General features: G+C 46.1%; 1 protein-coding gene across 3 annotated transcripts in view; it reads left to right on the forward strand.

The window, feature by feature from the left end:
• The window catches only part of LOC140388652 (transcriptional regulator QRICH1-like), a 90,331-nt gene that overhangs the window by 60,779 nt on the left and 7,792 nt on the right, over positions 1-21,760 (forward strand). For all 3 annotated transcript variants that reach the window (XM_072473126.1, XM_072473124.1, XM_072473125.1), the window contains 4 exons: positions 5,642-5,796; positions 8,758-8,872; positions 9,430-9,538; positions 12,017-12,168. In XM_072473126.1, the coding sequence (XP_072329227.1) occupies positions 5,642-5,796; positions 8,758-8,872; positions 9,430-9,538; positions 12,017-12,168 (531 nt within the window). The remainder of the gene's footprint in view (positions 1-5,641; positions 5,797-8,757; positions 8,873-9,429; positions 9,539-12,016; positions 12,169-21,760) is intronic.

A 21,760-nucleotide genomic window follows, 5' to 3' on the forward strand; every position in this document is an offset into this window, starting at 1 on the left:
TCAAGTTCAATATCCTGATCCCGCCTCTCCCCATATCTGTTGATACTTTATCCCCAAAAGCTATATATAATTCCTCCTTTAAATTACACAGCGTTTTCACCTCAACTACTTTCTGTGGTAGTGAATTCCACAGATTCACAACTCTCTGGGTGAAGAAATTTCTCCTCACCTCAGTCCTAAAAGATTTACCCCGTATCCTCAAACTATGACCTCTAGTTCTGGGCACGCCCACCATCGGGAACATTCTTTCTGAATCTACCCTGTCTAATCCTGTTAGAATTTTTAAAGTTACTATGAGATCCCCTCTCACTCTTCTAAACTCCAATGAATATAATCCTAACCGACTTAGTCCCTCCTCATATGACAGTCCCGCCACCCCAGGAATCAGCCCAGTAAAATAATAATAATGATCGCTTATTGTCACAAGTAGGCTTCAATGAAGTTACTGTGAAAGGCCCCTCGTCGCCACATTCCGGCGCCTGTTGGGGGAGGCCGGTACGTGAATTGAACTTGCACTGCTGGCATTGTTCTGCATTACAAGCCAGCTGCTTAGCCTGCTGTGCTAAACCAGCCCCTAAACCACCTCGACGAATACTAATTTCCTTCAGCTCCTCACTGAAACTTGTGTTTCCCAGAACTTCCGGTACATTATTCATGTCTTCCTTTGTGAAGACAGAAGCAAAGTAAGAATTTAGTTCCTCAGCCATTTCTTTGTTCCCAGTTATGAATTCCCCGTTTCTGACTGTGAGGGGTCTACATTAGTTTTTATCAAACTTTTTCTGTTTATATACTTGTAGAAATGTTTGCAGTCAGTTTTTATGTTCCCCGCTAGTTTACTTTCAAATTGTATTTTCCCCTTCTTAATCAATCCCTTGGTCTGCCTTTGCTGAATTTTAAACTGTTTGCAATCCTCAGGTCGATTGCTTTTTCTTGCTAATTTGAATGCCTCTTCTTTGAATCTAATACTATCTCTAATTTCCCTGTAAGCCATAGTTTGTTCACCGTTCCCTTTCTACTCTTGCACCAAATAGGAATAAACAACTTTTGGAGTTCACCCTCTCGTTCCTTGGATGCTCACTCATCCCTAAGGGTTCACTCACAACTAGATTGCCAACTAATCCTTCCTCATTGCACACCACCCAATCCAAGATGGTCTGTTCCAATCCAAGATGGTCTGTTCCCTTGTTGGCTCCTCAGTATACTGTCCAGAACCGTGGGGAGCAACGTGGGCAGCATGGTAGCACAGTGGTTAGCACAGTTGCTTCATAGCTCCAAGGTCCCAGGTTCGATTCGCTGCTTGGGTCACTGTCTGTGCGGAGTCTGCACGTTCTCTCCGTGTCTGCGTGGGTTTCCTCCGGGTGCTCCGGTTTCCCCCCACAGTCGAAAGATGTACAGGTTAGGTGGATTGGCCATGATAAATTGCCTTTGTGTCCAAAAAGGTTAGGTGGGGTTATGGAGATAGGGTGGAAGGTCTGGGCTTAGGTAGGATGCTCTTTCCAGGGGCTGGTACAGATTCGATGGGCTGAATGGCCTCCTGCACTGTAAATTCTATGATATGAAAACCATCCTGTACACACTCCAGAAATTCCTCCTCTATTGCACTGTGACTAATTTGACTCTCACAATCTATACGCAGAATAAAGTCACCCATAATCACAGGTGTTCCTTTATCACATGAATCTCTGACTTCCTGTCTAATGCTATTCCCACCATTACCAATGCAGTTTGGTGGTCTGCACACCACCCCTACGAATGCTTTTTGCCCCTTAGTGTTTCTGAACTCAACCCAGACAGATTCCACATTATCGTACCAATATCATCTTTAATCAACAGTGCAACTCCACCACCTTTACCTTTCTGTCTGTCCTTTCTAAACTCGGAATAGCCTCAATGGTTAGCTTCCACCCTTGGTCACCTTGAAGCCATGTCTCCGTAATCCCAACTGTATCATACCCCTTTACATCTATTGTGCAACTAATTCATCCATTTTATTTTGAAAATTGGTTAATAGAATTTATGGGGCAATTTCTTACACCTGTACGTTCTGGAGCCAACCAGGTAACAGGATATTCTGGACCTGATGAAGAACATTGAGACAGGATTAATTAATTTAGACAGAGTTCATAACCTGATAGGATTTCATATTTAGTTTGAAGGGGAAACGTTGGGCGTAAGACAAATGTTTTAAACCTGAATAAAGATAATTATAAGGGCATGAAAGCAGATGTAGCTCGAGTGAATTGGGGAACTAGGCTAAGATATGGGAGAGTTGAGGTGCAGGAGCAGCAAAGATTTATCCGAGTGAGCAAGAGAGACTCTGAAAAGGATGTATTATCCATGGCTAAATAAGGAAGTTAAGGATGGTATCACATGGAAAGAAACATTGTACAAATCTGCAAAGATTACTGGTAGGTCAGAAGATTGGTCAAATTTCAAGGACCATCAAGAATGACGAGAAAGGAGAGAAAGCTAGTAATATAAAGCAGATAGGACTTCACTTTTTTAAATAGGAAAAGAATAATTAAAGCGAGGGTTGGTCCTTGAACCTAAGAACTAGAAGCTGGCAGCACGGTAGCATTGTGGATAGCACAATTGCTTCACAGCGCCAGGGTCCCAAGTTCGATTCCGGCTTGGGTCTCTGTCTGTGCGGAGTCTGCACATCCTCCCCGTGTGTGCGTGGGTTTCCTCCGGGTGCTCCGGTTTCCTCCCACAGTCCAAAGATGTGCAGGTTAGGTGGATTGGCCATGGTAAATTGCCCTTAGTGTCCAAAATTTCCCTTAGTGTTGGGTGGGGTTACTGGGTTATGGGGATAGGGTGGAGGTGTTGACCTTGGGTAGGGCGCTCTTTCCAAGAGCCGGTGCAGACTCGATGGGCCGAATGGCCTCCTTCTGCACTGTAAATTCTATGAAATCTATGAAATTCAGCCCCTCTATTCCACTCCGCCATTCCATATGATTGTGCCTGATCTTCCACAGGCCTCAAACCCCACTTTCTTGAGAGAGTGAGTTTGTGGAATTAAAAATGGAAAAGCAGGAAATGGCAGAGGCTTCCAGCAGGTATTTTATGTCCGTCTTTGCGTCAAAGACCTGGAAAGCTTTCCAATGTTACATGAAAGCCAAAAGGAGAATAGGAGGGAGAAATTTAAAACAATTCACCATCGTCACGAAGGAACTGTTGCTGGGAAAACCTTTAGACCTAAAGGCTGACAAATCCCCAGGACCGGATGGCCTACATCGTAGGGTCTTAAATTGAATGGCTGCAGAGACAATAGATACATTGGGTATAATCTTCCATAATTCCTTAGATTCTGGGAGGGTCCCAGTGGATTGGAAAATAGCTAATGTAACACCTTTATTCAAGAAAGGAGGGAGACCGAAAGCAGGAAACTACAGGCCAATTAGCCTAACATCTGTCATAGGGAATTTGCTGGAGGTTATAGCATTGAGGTTATAGCAGCACAATTGAAGGGCATTCAAGATCCTGAGGGGACTTGATTGGATAGATACTGGGAGTATGTTTGCACTTGTGGGAAAGACTAGCAGCAGGGGACATGATTTAAGAATAAGAGGCCTACCTTTTAAGACGGAGATGATGAGAATTTCTTTCTCGGAGGGTGGTGAGCCTGGGGAACACTCTTCCCCAGAGAGCAGCGGAGGCTGCTGGATCACTGAATTTATCCCAGGCTGAGTTCGACAGGTTTGAGAGGGGGTGGGGGGAACCATGATCTTATTGAATGGTGGAGCAGGATTGAAGGGCTGAATGGTCTACTGCTGCTTGTAAGTCAGCCATTTTTCTGAGTCGGGTGGGAAAGAAGAGCTGACTTATCTGGGGAATCCACTGGCCTGCTCTTTTATCCCCCACCATCTCTGAATAACAGTATAATTTTCTACAGGCTCACATTGGGTACAGTACTGAACTACAAACCTGATGGCCCTTCCAACTCTCTTTCAATGTTTTGCCCAGTGTGTACTGACACTTGCACAAACACTTTTGTTCCTTCAACTTGTGTTTGTTACCTTTACTGGAATCAATAGAGATGGAGGGGGGGGGGGCTCATTCTACAGGGCTAACGCAGCAAGGAGAAAGGGCTAGCATGCAGGTGAAGTGCCTATGGGCCATTTCTTTGCAACCACTTTTGGAGAAAGACCTCCTGTCAAAACATTGACCTGTTATTTTCTCTCTTCAGACCAGAATAAATAGGAACAGGAGGAGGCCATTCAGCCCTTCAAGTCTGCTCCTCCATTTAACAACATCATGGCTGATCGAACACTCCACTAAGTTCACATTCCTGCCTTTTCTCTGTAACCCTCAAACCCAGCCTCTACAGCTTCCTGGGGTAAAGGGCTCCAAAGATTCACCATGTTTTGAGAGAAGAAATTCTTCCTTAAATCCATCTTCAGCGAGCTCCCCCTTCTGCAACTATGGCTTCTGGTCCTACACTCTCCCAACATTTACCCTGTCTAACCTGCCAAGAATCCTGGGCTGGATTCTCCATCGGTGGGCTCTTCCGCTTCGCTGGCCCGCAGATTTCCCGACGGCGTGGTGGTGCACAAAATGGGAAACCCCAGTGGCCGGATGGCCGGGGGAAGAATCCCGTTCCTTATGTTTCAATCAATCACCACTCATTCACCACTCATTCTTCTCAACTCCAAGGAATACAGACCCAACATATTTAATCTTTCTTCATATGGCAGTCCCTCCGTACCTGGGATCATCCTGGTTTAACCTCCTCTGTACTGCCTCCAATGATCTATCGTTCCTTAAATAAAGGTACGGTAAAGTTTCCATAGTCTCAAATGACTAGAGCCTGCATTCCACTCTGAGGGAGAGAGCTGACTGTTGGTGATTTAACCTGAGAATCACCACACCTCAGGCGAGGGGCACGGTTGAGGAGGCGGGGCCTTCATGAATAACCTCAGCCGGTACGGGAATTCATAGATTATCATAGAATTTACAGTGCAGAAGGAGGCCATTCGGCCCATCGAGTCTGCACTGGCTCCTGGAAAGAGCACCCTACCCAAGGTCAACACCTCCACCCTGTCCCCATAACCCAATAACCCCCCCCCCCCCAAACACGAAGGGCAATTTTGGACACTAAGGGCAATTTATCATGGCCAATCCACCTAACCTGCACATCTTTGGACTGTGGGAGGAAACCGGAGCACCCGGAGGAAACCCACGCACACACGGGGAGGATGTGCAGACTCCGCACAGACAGTGACCCAAGCCAGAATCGAACCTGGGACCCTGGAGCTGTGAAGCAATTGTGCTATCCACAATGCTACTGTGTTGAACCCACACTGCTGGCCTCGCTCTGCATCAGCGACCAGCTGTCCAACCAACTGAGCTAAATCTTAAATAAAAGGACCAAAATTGTATACTGTATTGTAAATTTGGCTTCATTATCTGCTGTAAGTTCCACTTCTCCATTAAGCTGACCCAGCATTTGATATGAGAAATTGACTCATCCAAAAAATAATTGATTAATGCATTTGTTTGCTATTAATTTGTTTCAAGAAACAAATCCTGCTAATCTTTTCCAGTTTCCTGTAAGATGTGATTTCAGCAATCTTGTATATTGACTATAACATGCAGCTTAATAGATACGCTAGGTAATGGTGGTGTTTTCTTCCCCTCTAAGGGCGTCAACCATTGCGCTTCCAGGAAGACCTCCTATCGTCAGCAGTGGCAGAACTAAATTACGGACTGTGTCTCATGCTAAAAGAAGCTCGTAATTCAGAGGGTGAAGCGTACAGCCCGGACATGGTGTACTATGTATGTCTCTGTATACAAAAGGTACAACCTGTTGATTAAATATACCCAGAGCAATCTTGAATTTTCAAACAACTCCTCATTCAATGATAGGAATGGATTGTCAAAATGGAGAGTTGGTACGTGTATATTTTGAGTGAGAAAGAAGATGGACGTCTTTTCTTCCTTTATCAGGTTGCAGTGGCAATTTTCACATAACTAATGTTCCCTTTTTAAAGTAAAGAAAAATGCTAATGCTAGGAATCAGTAATCAATGGCAAATTGGTAAATATGCCCAGCAGACCAGTCAATATTCATGAAGAGAAAAAGATTACTGAAAAGTATTATACTCTGGACACCAGTCTCCCCCCTGACAGAGATCTGGATATGTATTCAGATATTTTGGTTTTAAACATCTCTTTTGCATATCCATTTCTCTGGCAGACATGAGACTTTGCCCTGCCGTCAGGGATATGCCCAGGTTACTGCAGCTGTAAGTGTTGCTGAATGGCAAAGCAAAATGGTCTTTTCTGCTTTGCCTTCCATCTGCCCTCTTGAGACAACTTTTAAACGGCCAACTGGGCTGACAGTGGAGCTTTCAACTAAATATTGGAAGGGTTCATTTGCATGGAAAATTAGAAAATCAAAAGTTAAAGGAAAAGATAAGAATGCAGATCAGCAATGAGACAGATTGTTACCAGAAAATAAAAGGAAGGGGCAGAACGCGTGAACATGATATTGCACCAAGGAATCAGACCAGAGGAGGGAAATTTGATAATAGAACAAACTTTCAAAGGCTTTGTGTCTGAATGTGCGAAGCTTTGGAACAAAATTAAGAAGTTAACGGCGCAAATAGGGCCAAAAGATATGATTTTGTGGCGATTACTGAGACATGGTTACAAGGAGACCAGGTCTGGGAATTGAATATTCAAGGGTACGCAGTATTTCGGAAAGATGGACTGAAAGGAAAAGGAGGTGGTGTAGCTTTGCTGGTGAAGTGTCGTATTGAGAAATTATATAAGCACTGAAGATTGAGATGTGGAATCCGTCTGGGTAGAAATAAGAAATAGCAAAGGGAAGAAATCCCTGGTAGGAGTAATCTCTCGGTCCCCAAACAGTAGTTCCACAGCGGGCACAGTGTAAACCAGGAAACACTGGGGGCTTGTAAGAAAGGTACGGCAATAATCATGGGTGATTTTAATATGCACATAGACTGGATTAATCAAATTGGCATGGGTAAGTTCGAGGGAGACTTCATTGAATGTGTTAGAGATTGGGGTGATATGGCAGAGTCGGGATAAATGGGTCTTTTTCTGATTGACAAGATGCCACAGGGTGTGGTCCTCGGGGCCCAAATTATTTACAATGTATATTAATGACTTGGATACTGGGATAGATGGTTCTACAGGCAGATTTGCAGAAGACACTAAAATAGGTGGGACAGTAAGTTGCAATGAGAAAATAAGAACCTTACAAATGGATACAGATAGGTTAGGAGAGTGAGCCAAAATGTGGCAGATGTAATTTAATGTGGATAAGTGAGGTTGTCCATTTTGGGTGGAAAAATGGAAAGGCAACTTATTATCTCAATGGAGAGATTTCAGAGTGCTTCAGTGCAGAGGGATCTGGGCGTCCTCGTGCATGCATCGCAGAAAACTAGCATAGAAGGCAAATTGAATTTTGGCATTTTATAGCTAAAGGAACAGCGTAGAATGGTACGGTAGTGTTGCTGCAACTGTACAATGCATTGGTGAGACTGCACCTGGAGTATTGTGCACAGTTTTGGCCCCCTTATTTGAGGAAAGATGTAGTTGCATTAGAGACAGTTCAGAGGAGATTCCAGAGATGTGCGGTTTGTCTTCTGAAGAGAGGTTGAGCCATTTAGGCCTCTACTCTCTAGAGTTTAGAAGAATGAGTGAAGATCAATTTGAGGTATACAAGGTGATGAAAGGTATTGACAAAATAGTCAGCAGGTGTTTCCTCTTGTGGGGGATTTGAGAACAAGAGGTCACAGTCTCAGGATACGTGGCAGCAACTTTAAAACAGAGAGGAAGAGAAACCACTTCTCCAAAGGGTCGTGAATCTGTGGAATTCGCTATCCCAGAGTGCGGGGGATGCTGGAACAGTGAGTACCTTTAAAGAGCAGATAGACAGATTTTTAATTAGTAATAGTCTGAAGGGTTACGGAGAACGGGCAGGAAGGTGGCGTTGAGGCCGAGATGAGATCAGCCATGATGGTATTGAATGGTGGAGCAGGCTCAAGGAGCTGAATTGCCGACTCCTGCTCCTAGTTCTTATGCTCTTGTGTTGTAACAGGGATACATGCAACGTACAACACGCTAACGGGTCAGAGTAACTGGTCTGTGTCATGTTCATGCTCCAAATGAGTCTTCACCACTATTGACTTGAACCTGCCCTTTCCGCATAATTCTAATTCTTTCTCATTCGTGCATTTATACAGTTTCCTAGCAGAAGTGCAATCAGTCAAAATAACCTCCTGTGCTTTATCATTCTAAGATTTGAAATGTATTTACGCTATTTACCTCAGCCACTCTATTAAGAAGTTCCACATTCTCATCACTCCTTTCCGTAAAGAAGTTCCTCTTGAATTCCTTTTGGATTTATTAGTCACTAAATTATTTTATGGCTCCTCGTTTTGGACTCTTCACACATGGAATCATCATCATGAATGTTTAGAACTCCTTCATAAACTGCTGTCAGCAGGAATGATTTATTTACAAAATTGCTTGCAATAGCCTTGTGTAAGAGCAATGGAACCAAACTCTCTCTAAATAACTGACTGATAACAATGTAGTGTTTCATAAACTGCTTCCACTCCATCAGTTTACTCTGCTCCATGTATCTGAAGCACAGCGCAGGTTTTACACGTGGCTGGTTTCCGTATGAACCAGGCCCACACACCAATTGTACAGGTGTTAATTGCTGTGTTTATTTCATTTTACAGAATATTTTGTTTTTTATTTTGAAAACTCTTTTATTTTTCAGTACCTATTTGAAAATGGCAGGGTAGATGATATATTTTCAGATATCTACTATACAAAGTTCACTGAGAGATTACAGGAGGTGTTGAAGGATTGGCAACCTCAGATCAGTTCTCTGGGTAAGTGAATGTTTAAGTCAGTGTCTTCCTACAGGTAACACATGGGATGGGTGTGGGGTTTATTTATTTATTTTTATTAAGGGGTAATTTAGCGCGGCCAATCCACCTAAAGCTGCACATCTTTTGGGTTGTGAGGGTAAAACCCACACAGACACGGGGAGAATGTGCAAACTTCACACAGACAGTGACCGGGGGCCAGGATCGAACCTGGGTCCTCAGCACCGTAGGCAGCGGTGCTAACCACTGCGCCACCGTGCTGCCCGGGGTATGGGGTTTATAAGTGACGTTTGTGTTGTAGTGCAGTGCTTAGTGCTAAATCAATGACACCAAAAGACTTGTGCACCTGTCTGTAGGGCTTTGTCAGATTTTCAAATGCTATCACCCAAGTAAGAATATTTCTGCACCACAGATTGCGGGATTGAGTTTGCATTGATTATGCTATTCTCAATGTGCATGTAGGCTCCTACTTGGCTTCTTGCCAATTAAAGATATAGCACTGCCTGCAAAATAGTTAATGTCAAGGCTGAAAGTAAATCTAGCACTGTTTGGTTTAATAGGTTACATAATCCCCAGCCACATCACCGAGGAGATGCTGTGGGAATGTAAACAACTCGGTGCCCACTCTCCTTCCACCCTCCTTACAACACTCATGTTCTTCAACACCAAGTGAGTTTCCCTTTAAGTTACTTGAACCTGAAATTCTTAATGCTTGAATACTTGCTTATTCTGGGTGCAAGGAAGCCATGTGAAACATTTCCCAGTTTTTCTCTTTCAAGGGCTATGAACGTTTGAGTGGATTTAGTGTTCCGTTTTTATTCCAAAGTAACATGCAGTGTCTGAAGATTTCCTGTTTGCTGTTCTACCTTCATCCGAATTATTTTTAAAGAACACCAGAAGTGAAGTGCGATATTTTCTACGTCTTCCACCTGATATTGGCTCCGTCTTTACAACTGCAGAAAGTTGCTGCAACAATTCTTTCTTAAAATAAATTTTAAGAGTACCCAATTAATTTTTTCCAATTAAGGGGCAATTTCGTGTGGCCAATCCACCTACCCTGCACATCTTTGGGTTGTGGGGCAAAACCCACGCAGACACGGGGAGAATGTGCAAACTCCACACAGACAGTGGTCCAGAGCCGGGATTGAACCTGGGACCTGGGCGCCGTGAGACTGCAGTGCTAACCACTGTGTCGCCCCTTGCTAAAACAATCCTGATTAAACTTGTCCTTAATTTTAAAAATTATGTTTTTTTTAAATTACAACGGTTACCCTGGGTGTTCAATATTTACTGTAATTTTAAACTGGATGCTTTCCCCATTGTCCACATATTCCTGCTCCTCCAAATAGAATCTTTGGCTAATCTGTGTTAACACTACTTTCCTGATATTTAAATAAAGATTTGAGCGTGTATAGTCATTTGACGGTTCCAAATGTTTTACATAAGCATGAAGCCTTTATCTCTGACTTGTGTGCATTTCTCTTAAACTTCACCAGAATGCACTGATGTTTTGAAGGGCTTACTAAGTCTTATTGTACAAACTTGAGGTTGCATCCCATAGAGTACCATCACCAGTTGGAGGAATTCTAAATGAATTGCCAGTGTAATAGGTTCCTGAAAAGTTGTGAACAAGCTGGCGATCAGTTGGGTATAGTAAAGTCGCCACAGTCCCAGATGACCGTAGGCTGCGTCCCCCTTTGAGAGGGAGAGCTGACTGGTGGTGATTTAACCTGAGGGTCACCACACCTCAGGTGAGGGGGAAGGTTGAGAAGGCGGGGCCTTCATGAATAACTGGATAAAAGCAATTACTGCGGATGCTGGAATCTGAAACAAAAGAGAAAATGCTGGAAAATCTCAGCAGGTCCGGCAGCAACTGTAGGGAGAGAAAAGAACGAACGTATCGAGTCCGATGACTTCAAAGGGTCATCTGGATTCGAAACATTAGCTCTTTACTCTCCCTACAGACACTGCCAGCCAGACCTGCTGAGATTTTCCAGCATTTTCTCTTTGCCTTCATGAATAACCTCAGCCGGTATGGGAAATTAACCCACGCTAATGGCCTCGCTCTGCATCACAAACCAACTGTCCAGCCAACTGTGAAACCAGCGATCACTTATAGGTACACTTACTGCAAGAATAGCAACTTGTGAACCAGAAAACCTGGCTTCTGAAATCAGTGTTGGTGCTTAGAACTGAGGAACATATGTCTAAAATCAGGAAGTGTGGACACCTGTTTTCTGTGCCATACACACGATGAGATGGCATGGATTGAACTAGCTGAAAGCGTTCATCCTCAATTTTAGCACAGAATGCAGCAGAGTCTGAGTAGATATCTTTCTACCCCTTCAGGTAGCTATGAAGCCAGTGAACCTTGACTTCTGTTATGGGCCAAGGTTTAGAAACTCAAGTGTATTATGAAGTCCACCTGACCTACAATCTTTTATGTAAAATTTGGCTGGTTGAGCACAAGAGCCTTCCCTTCAGGTGTGATTCAACAGTCTTCCTAGACACTAATCAAAATAAGCCTTATTCTAAGAACTTAGTTAACATTTATATAAACACACAAGAATTTTTATCAATTACAAACATAAAGACACCGCCAGCTACAGTAATCCATGTATAACACTTTCCCCCTTAACTGTTCTAATTCAAAAACAAAATCCCATAAAGCAAAAGCCCCTATTTAAGGGCGTGGCCCAGTACTCTGCATTCTCACTTGAATAAGACTGGCTTTCCCTGAGAATCTGACCCCGTCTCACCAGCAGGAGTAAACCCTTCGGGAAAGCAAACTATATCTTTTAAGTTACCTAAACAGCAGGTAGCTATAATCAATGTTTTTTTACTGGAACAGTTATAAAATGAAAATAGAGAAAGACAGGCCAAAACACAGTTCTCTGTGTGAGTACACAGCAGCCAAAAATGAAAGCGAAACCAAAAACAGCTCACACAGCCGCAGCCCAGCTCCACCCACAAAACTATATCACTGAAGCCATGTGATAAGACTAAAACTTTTCTTAAAGGGACACTCCCATAGCATTTAACATAATAAACTTTTGATTGGGAAGCAAACTGGTCTGTTTCTTGCACAGCAAGCCTGTTTGAGGCAGGAAATCTTCACCACTGTGATTGCTTTTCTTTCCACTCCAGGTACTTCCTATTGAAGAGTGTAGAACAACACATGAAACTGGCATTTTCGAAAGTGGTTCGACAGACAAAGAAAAGCCCTGTAAACCCCAAGGATAAAAGCACAAGTATTCGCTATCTGAAGGCATTAGGCCTGCATCAAACAGGACAGAAAGGTTGGTGTATTTTGAGTTTTAACTGCTGCAATGTGTAGTTAACAAAGTGGATTGAAGAACAGACCTGTACTTCCCCGACTGGCTCTACTCTATCAAAATAGAGGCTAAATATTGGAGGTCTGATTTGTGAACATACAATTTGGTATGTCAGCACTGAGAAAGGTAGATGAATATTTCAGATGAACCCCTTCTTGGCAAAACATTAACCTGCCCTTTCTTTAAATTGTTCAGTTCCAGAAATTTTATTGCTGGCATGAAATGGATTGTAAAACAATCTCTACCTGAGGCATTTACCACAGGATCATAGATTATTTGCTGCCATAATATGAAAGATTTCTTCCTCCGATCCCAGTTGGAAGGGTACAGCTGGTGAAGATGGAAAATTCTCCTGAGATTTTTGTTTTCGTTTTAGTGTCTCCCAGTATTTCTTTCCAAGGCTCTCTTTTGTTGGGTTAACAAATTGATTTCTACTTTATTTGGGCTGGTAAGACTTCTCGGGTCCGTGGGACGTTTTTGCTGAGGGATAGACATATGGGGGAAGGGGGTTAGCATACTCCCAATTATTTTTTTTTTGCTATTACTGAGCGACAAATATTGATGAGGTGCGGGGCTGGTTCAAGGATTACATAGATTACATAGAACATACAGTGCAGAAGGAGGCCATTCGGCCCATCGAGTCTGCACCGACCCACATTAATCCCTCACTTCCACCCTATCCCCGCAACCCAATAACCCCTCCCAACCCTTATGGACACTACGGGCAATTTTTAGCATGGCCAATCCACCTAACCTGCACGTCTTTGGACTGTGGGAGGAAACCGGAGCACCCGGAGGAAACCCACGCAGACACGGGGAGAACGTGCAGACTCCGCACAGACAGTGACCCAGCGGGGAATCGAACCTGGGACCCTGGCGCTGTGAAGCCACAGTGCTATCCACTTGTGCTACCGTGCTGCCCATGGTCTCCCTATGGAGGTGGATGGAGAATGTTTCGTGCATGGGTTCGAATCTGAGCGCCCTGGTTACAGTGCCACTCCTCTGCTAGATTCTCTTCTAATCCAGTGGTGAGGGACACTTTGATGATTTGGAAACCGTTTAGGCAGCATTTTAAGCTGGGCCCCATGTCTCTGTTGGCTCCAATGTGCAGAAAGCACAGGTTTGTGCCATCTGCTTAGATGCATTGTTCAGGGCATGGGAGAGGGAGTGGGTGGAGAGGTTTAGAGAAATGTTTCTGGGGGGATAGTTTAACGGGCCTGGGCGGATTCTTAGAGGTGTTCAAGCTCCCAAGGGGGCATGTATCAGGTACTTTCAGGCACGCAATTTTTTCCATAAGGAAATACCTTCATTTCCTCTGGTGCCATCTCCTTCACTTATGCAAAGGTTGAGTTGAGGAAGGGTAAGATTTCGGAGTTTTATGGGTAATAGTTAGCGACGGAGCAGAGGTCGTTGGAGGAGGTACAGAGGAAGTGGGAGGATGAGCTGCGTTTGGTCTTTGAAGGGACGTATGGAGTGAGGCTCTTCAGACTCAACTTCACATCCTCCCTCGTGTGAGGTTAAGCCTGATCCTGTTCAAGGTAATGCACGGAGCACACCTGACTAGGGTGCGTATGAGTGGGTTCTTCGGGGGATGGAGGAAAGGTGTGAGCGGTGCTCTAGGGGATTGGCAAATCACACACTCATGTTTTGCTCTTGCCCCAAGCTCCTTAGTTTCCGGGTCCCCTTTTTTGATACAATCTTGGGGATTTTGAGGGTTCAGCTGGAGCTCTGCCCATTGGTGGCTATTTTTGGAGTAGCGGACGCGCCGGTACTGCAGGCGGGGTCGAAGGTGCATGTCTTGGCCTTCGCCTCTCCAATAGTCCGGAGGCAAGTTCTGCTTGGGTGGAGGTTCCTGGTTGGGGGACCTGAAAACTAGTAAAGATCCAGGAGGCTGGTGGAAGGGTTCTACCTGCTGGCAGCTTTTCATCTTTTTCAGCGAACTGGTTACCATCAGCTGTTTGGGGAGAGAGGGGTCATCTTTTTAGTTGGGTTTAGGGTTTAAGGTTTTGTGTTGTTTATGGAGGGGACTGGGTGGGTGCATTCTGGAAATCCGATAGGGTTGGGGTGTTTGTTATAACGAAAATTATGTTTGAATAAAAAAATATTTTTTTTAAAATACTAGATTTGGAGGAAGTACTCTGATATTCTTAGCAATGTTCATGGTTACTGGGATCCTGTTTTACTAAGAGTGCTACAGAACTGGGACAAGCCGTGATCAATTCATATTTGAGAAGAAATTCAACGAGAACATTTTTCTGTGCTTTGCATCATAGACTGAAAATGTTTTACTACACTACATTGGAAAGGAAAGTGTCCAAGTCCTTCCATCTCATGAAATACGTCTGCTGCCCCTGTTTTATAATAATCTTTATTAATGTCAAGGTAGGCTGACATTAACCGTGCAATGAGGTGACTGTGAAAGTCCCCTAGCATTCCGGCACCTGTTCGGGTACACGGAGGGAGAATTCGGATTGTCCAATTCACCTAACCGGCACATGTTTCGCGACTTGTGGGAGGAAACCGGAGCACCCGGAGGAAACCCACGCAGACACGGGGAGAACGTGCAGACTCCGCACAGACAGTGACCCAAGCCGGGAATCGAACCTGGGACCCTGGCACTGTGAATCAACAGTGCTAACCACTGTGCTACCGCGCCACCCTTTTAGAGTGTGTTTGAAGGCTCAAGGCTAGATCTTGAATGCTCGATGAATATGCACCAACTCAGTTGGTTTGAAGACATTGCAACATTGTATTAAAGTATAAAAATATGACAAGTTTCTTTCCAGGACAGCCTCATGCATATTCACGATGTTCAGGCATGCAAACTGGCTGACTAAACAGGTTTTTACCTGAAGTGTAAGTACTGAAGGGAGATTGAGTCGGAACCAGTTTTGGGGCTAATTGAACTTCAGGTCATAAGACATAGGAACAGAATTAGGCCACTCGGTCCTTTGTGTCTGCTCCACCATTCAATCATGGCTGATATTTTTCTCATCCCCACTCTCCTGCCTTCTCCCCATAACCCCTGATCCCCTTATTGGTCAAAAACCTATCTATCTCTGTCTTAAAGACACTCCGTGATTTGGCCTCCACACCCTTCTGCGGTAAAGAGTTCCACAGATTCAACACCCTCTGGCTGAAGAAATTCCTCCTCATAAAGGATCATCCCTTTAGTCTGAGATTGTGTCCTCTGCTTCTAGTTTTTCCTACAACTGGAAACATCCTTTCCACGTTCACTCTATCCAGGACGCGCAGTATCCTGTAAGTTTCAATAAGATCCCCCCCCTCATCCTTCTAAACTCGAACGAGTACAGACCCAGCGTCCTCAACCGTTCCTCATATGACAAGCTCTTCATTCCAGGGATCATTCTTGTGAATCTCCTCTGGACTCTTTGCAAGGCCAGCACATCCTTCCTTAGATACGAGACCCAAAACTGTTCACAATACTCCAAATGGGGTCTGACCAGATCCTTATACAGCCTCAGAAGTACATCCCTGGTCTTGTATTCTAGCCCTCTTGACATGAATGCTAACATTGCATTTTCCTTCCTAACTGCCGACTGAACCTACACGTTAACCTTAAGAGAATCGTGAACAAGGACTCCCAAGTCCCTTTGTGCTTCTGATTTCCTAAGCATCTCCCCATTTAGAAAACAGTCTATGCCTCCATTCCTCCTTCCAAAGTGCATAACCTCACACTTTCCACATTGTATTTCATTTGCCACTTTGCCCACTCTCCTAGCCTGTCCAAGTCCTTCTGCAGCCCTCCTGCTTCCTCAATACTACCTGTCGCTCCGCATATCTTTGTATCATCTGCAAACTTAGCAACAGTGCCTTCAATTCCTTCTTCCAAATCGTTAATGTATATTGTGAAACGTTGTGGTCCCAGCACAGACCCCTGAGGCACACCACTAGTCACCAGCTGCCACCCTGAAAAAGACGCCTTTATCCCCACTCTCTACCTTCTGCTAGTCAGCCATTCTTCTATCCATGCCAGGATCTTACCCTGAACACCATGGGCTTTTAACTTATTTAACAGTCTCCTATGCGGCACCTTGCCAAAGGCCTTCTGGAAATCTAAATAAATAACGTCCATTGGTTCTCCTTTGTCTAACTCCCTTGTTACCTCCTCAAAGAACTCTAACAGATTTGTCAGACACAACCTCCCTTTGACAAAGCATTGCTGACTCAGTCCTATTTTACCATGCACTTGCAAGTACTCCACGATCTCTTTAATTATAGACTCTAAAATCTTACCAATGACTGAAGTCAGGCTAACCGGCCTATAATTTCCCATCTTCTGCCTCCCTCCCTTTTTAAACAGCAGTGTTACATTAGCCACCTTCCAGTCCTCGAGGACCCTTCCTGCCTCCAGTGATTCCTGAAAGATCATCACTTTTTTTAAAATTAAATATTTTATTGAAAATTTTTGGTCAACCAACACAGTACATTGTGCATCCTTTACACAATATTATAACAACACAAATAACAATGACCTATTTTCTAAACAAAAAATGAATAAATAATAAATAACAAAAATGAAAACTAGCCCTAATTGGCAACTGCCTTGTCACAAGTAACACTCTCCAAAAATATAATTTAACAGTCCAATATATAATTATCTGTAGCAACGACCTATACATACTATACAGTATATATTAACAACCCTGAGAGTCCTTCTGGTTCCTCTCCCCCCCCCCCCCCCCCCCCCCCCCCCCCGATCCTGGGCTGCTGCTGCTGCCTTCTTTTTCCCATTCCGTCTATCTTTCTGCGAGGTATTCGACGAACGGTTGCCACCGCCTGGTGAACCCTTGAGCCGACCCCCTTAGGACGAACTTAATCCGCTCTAGCTTTATAAACCCCGCCATGTCATTTATCCAGGTCTCCACCCCCGGTGGCTTGGCTTCTTTCCACATTAGCAATATCCTGCGCCGGGCTACTAGGGACACAAAGGCCAAAACATTGGCCTCTCTCGCCTCCTGCACTCCCGGCTCTTGTGCAACCCCAAATATAGCCAACCCCCAGCTTGGTTCGACCCGGACTCCTACTACTTTTGAAAGCACCTTTGTCACCCCCATCCAAAACCCCTGTAGTGCCGGGCATGACCAAAACATATGGGTATGATTCGCTGGGCTTCTCGAGCACCTCGCACACCTATCCTCCACCCCAAAAAATTTACTGAGCCGTGCTCCAGTCATATGTGCCCTGTGTAATACCTTAAACTGAATCAGGCTTAGCCTGGCACACGAGGACGACGAGTTTACCCTGCTTAGGGCATCTGCCCACAGCCCCTCCTCGATCTCCTCCCCCAGCTCTTCTTCCCATTTCCCTTTTAGTTCATCTACCATAGTCTCCCCTTCGTCCCTCATTTCCCTATATATATCTGACACCTTACCACCCCCCACCCATGTCTTTGAGATCACTCTGTCCTGCACCTCTTGTGTCGGGAGCTGCGGGAATTCCCTCACCTGTTGCCTCGCAAAAGCCCTCAGTTGCATATACCTGAATGCATTCCCTTGGGGCAACCCATATTTCTCGGTCAGCGCTCCCAGACTCGCGAACTTCCCATCCACAAACAGATCTTTCAGTTGCGTTATTCCTGCTCTTTGCCACATTCCATATCCCCCATCCATTCCCCCCGGGGCAAACCTATGGTTGTTTCTTATCGGGGACCCCCCCCAAGGCTCCAGTCTTTCCCCTATGCCGTCTCCACTGTCCCCAAATCTTCAGTGTAGCCACCACCACCGGGCTTGTGGTGTAGTTCCTCGGTGAGAACGGCAATGGCGCTGTCACCATAGCCTGTAGGCTAGTCCCCCTACAGGACGCCCTCTCTAATCTCTTCCACGCCGCTCCCTCCTCCTCTCCCATCCACTTACTCACCATTGAAATATTAGCGGCCCAATAATACTCACTTAGGCTCGGTAGTGCCAGCCCCCCCCCTACCCCTGCTACGCTGTAAGAATCCCTTCCTCACTCTCGGGGTCTTCCCGGCCCACACAAAACCCATGATGCTCTTTTCAATCCTTTTTTTTTAAAAAAGCCTTCGTGATCACCACCGGGAGGCACTGAAACACAAAGAGGAATCTCGGGAGGACCACCGTCTTAACCGCCTGCACCCTCCCTGCCATTGACAGGGATACCATATCCCATCTCTTGAAATCCTCCTCCATCTGTTCCACCAACCGCGTTAAATTTAACCTATGCAATGTGCCCCAATTCTTAGCTATCTGGATCCCCAGGTAACGAAAGTCCCTTGTTACCTTCCTCAACGGTAGGTCCTCTATTTCTCTACTCTGCTCCCCTGGATGCACCACAAACAACTCACTTTTCCCCATGTTCAATTTATACCCTGAAAAATCCCCAAACTCCCCAAGTATCCGCATTATTTCTGGCATCCCCTCCGCCGGGTCCGCCACGTATAGTAGCAAATCGTCCGCATACAAAGATACCCGGTGCTCTTCTCCTCCCCTAAGTACTCCCCTCCACTTCTTGGAACCCCTCAACGCTATCGCCAGGGGCTCAATCGCCAGTGCAAACAATAATGGGGACAGAGGGCATCCCTGCCTTGTCCCTCTATGGAGCCGAAAATATGCAGATCCCCGTCCATTCGTGACCACGCTCGCCACTGGGGCCCTATACAACAGCTGCACCCATCTAACATACCCCTCTCCAAAACCAAATCTCCTCAACACCTCCCACAGATAATCCCACTCCACTCTATCAAATGCTTTCTCGGCATCCATCGCCACTACTATCTCCGTTTCTCCCTCTGGTGGGGCCATCATCATTACCCCTAACAACCTCCGTATATTCGTGTTCAGCTGTCTCCCCTTCACAAACCCAGTTTGGTCCTCGTGGACCACCCCCGGGACACATTCCTCTATTCTCATTGCCATTACCTTGGCCAGGACCTTGGCATCTACATTTAGGAGGGAAATAGGTCTATAGGACCCGCATTGTAGCGGGTCCTTTTCCTTCTTTAAGAGAAGCGATATCGTTGCTTCAGACATAGTTGGGGGCAGTTGTCCCCTTTCCTTTGCCTCATTAAAGGTCCTCGTCAGTACCGGGGCGAGCAAGTCCACATATTTTCTATAGAATTCGACTGGGAATCCATCCGGTCCCGGGGCCTTTCCCGCCTGCATGCTCCTAATTCCTTTCACCACTTCTTCTACCTCGATCTGTGCTCCCAGTCCCACCCTTTCCTGCTCTTCCACCTTGGGAAATTCCAGCCGATCCAAGAAGCCCATCATTCTCTCCCTCCCATCCGGGGGTTGAGCTTCATATAATTTTTTATAAAATGTCTTGAACACTCCATTCACTCTCTCCGCTCCCCGCTCCATCTCTCCTTCCTCATCCCTCACTCCCCCTATTTCCCTCGGTGCTCCCCTTTTCCTCAATTGGTGTGCCAGCAACCTGCTCGCCTTCTCCCCATATTCGTACTGTACACCCTGTGCCTTCCTCCATTGTGCCTCTGCAGTGTCTGTAGTCAGCAAGTCAAATTCTACATGTAGCCTTTGCCTTTCCCTGTACAGTCCCTCCTCCGGTGCTTCCGCATATTGTCTGTCCACCCTCAAAAGTTCTTGCAGCAACCGCTCCCGTTCCTTACTCTCCTGCTTCCCTTTATGTGCCCTTATTGATATCAGCTCCCCTCTAACCACCGCCTTCAACGCCTCCCAGACCACTCCCACCTGGACCTCCCCATTATCATTGAGTTCCAAGTACTTTTCAATGCACCCCCTCACCCTTAGACACACCCCCTCATCTGCCATTAGTCCCATGTCCATTCTCCAGGGTGGGCGCCCTCCTGTTTCCTCCCCTATCTCCAAGTCCACCCAGTGTGGAGCGTGATCCGAAATGGCTATAGCCGTATACTCCGTTCCCCTCACCTTCGGGATCAATGCCCTACCCAGCACAAAAAAGTCTATTCGCGAGTAGACTTTATGGACATAGGAGAAAAACGAGAACTCCTTACTCCTAGGTCTGCTAAATCTCCACGGGTCTACACCTCCCATCTGCTCCATAAAATCTTTAAGTACCTTGGCTGCTGCCGGCCTCCTTCCAGTCCTGGACTTCGACCTATCCAGCCCTGGTTCCAACACCGTATTAAAATCTCCCCCCATTATCAGCTTTCCCATCTCTAGGTCCGGAATGCGTCCTAGCATCCGCCTCATAAAATTGGCATCATCCCAGTTCGGGGCATATACGTTTACCAAAACCACCGTCTCCCCCTGTAGTTTGCCACTCACCATCACGTATCTGCCCCCGTTATCCGCCACTATAGTCTTTGCCTCGAACATTACCCGCTTCCCCACTAATATAGCCACCCCCCTGTTTTTCGCATCTAGCCCCGAATGGAACACCTGCCCCACCCATCCTTTGCGTAGCCTAACCTGGTCTATCAGTTTCAGGTGCGTTTCCTGTAACATAACCACATCTGCCTTAAGTTTCTTAAGGTGTGCGAGTACCCGTGCCCTCTTTATCGGCCCGTTCAGCCCTCTCACGTTCCACGTGATCAGCCGAGTTGTGGGGCTTCCTACCCCCCCCCCCCTTGTCGATTAGCCATCACCTTTTTCCAGCTCCTCACCCGGTTCCCACGCAGCTGTATCTCCCCCAGGCGGTGCCCCCCCGCCCATCCTCTCCCATACCAGCTCCCCCCTCTCCCCAGCAGCAGCAACCCAGTAATTCCCCCCTCCCACCCCCCCCCGCTAGATCCCCGCTAGCGTAATTACTCCCCCCATATTGCTCCCAGAAGTCAGCAAACTCTGGCTGACCTCGGCTTCCCCCGGTGACCTCGGCTCGCACCGTGCGACGCCCCCTCCTTCCTGCTTCTCTATTCCCGCCATGATTATCATAGCGCGGGAACCAAGCCCGCGTTTCTCCCTTGGCCCCGCCCCCAATGGCCAACGCCCCATCTCCTCCACCTCCCCTCCTCCCCCCATCACCACCTGTGGGAGAGAGAAAAGTTACCACATCGCAGGATTAGTACATAAAACCCCTCTTTGCCCCCCACATTCGCCCCACCACTTTGTTCGAACGTTCTTTTTAATAACCCGCTCATTCCAGTTTTTCTTCCACAATAAAAGTCCACGCTTCATCCGCCGTCTCAAAGTAGTGGTACCTCCCTCGATATGTGACCCACAGTCTTGCCGGTTGCAGCATTCCAAATTTTATCTTCTTTTTATGAAGCACCGCCTTGGCCCGATTAAACCTCGCCCTCCTTCTCGCCACCTCCGCACTCCAGTCTTGATAAACGCGGATCACCGCGTTCTCCCATTTACTGCTCCGAGTTTTCTTCGCCCATCTAAGGACCATTTCTCTATCCTTAAAACGGAGGAATCTCACCACTATGGCTCTGGGAATTTCTCCTGCTCTCGGTCCTTGCGCCATCACTCGGTATGCTCCCTCCACCTCCAACGGACCCGCCGGGGCCTCCGCTCCCATTAACGAGTGCAGCATCGTGCTCACATATGCCCCGACGTCCGCTCCCTCCACACCTTCAGGAAGACCAAGAAACCTCAGGTTGTTCCTCCTTGCGTTGTTTTCCAGTGCCTCCAAC

Source organism: Scyliorhinus torazame, chromosome 13 (assembly GCF_047496885.1).
Source record: "Scyliorhinus torazame isolate Kashiwa2021f chromosome 13, sScyTor2.1, whole genome shotgun sequence".
Taxonomy (NCBI): domain Eukaryota; kingdom Metazoa; phylum Chordata; class Chondrichthyes; order Carcharhiniformes; family Scyliorhinidae; genus Scyliorhinus; species Scyliorhinus torazame.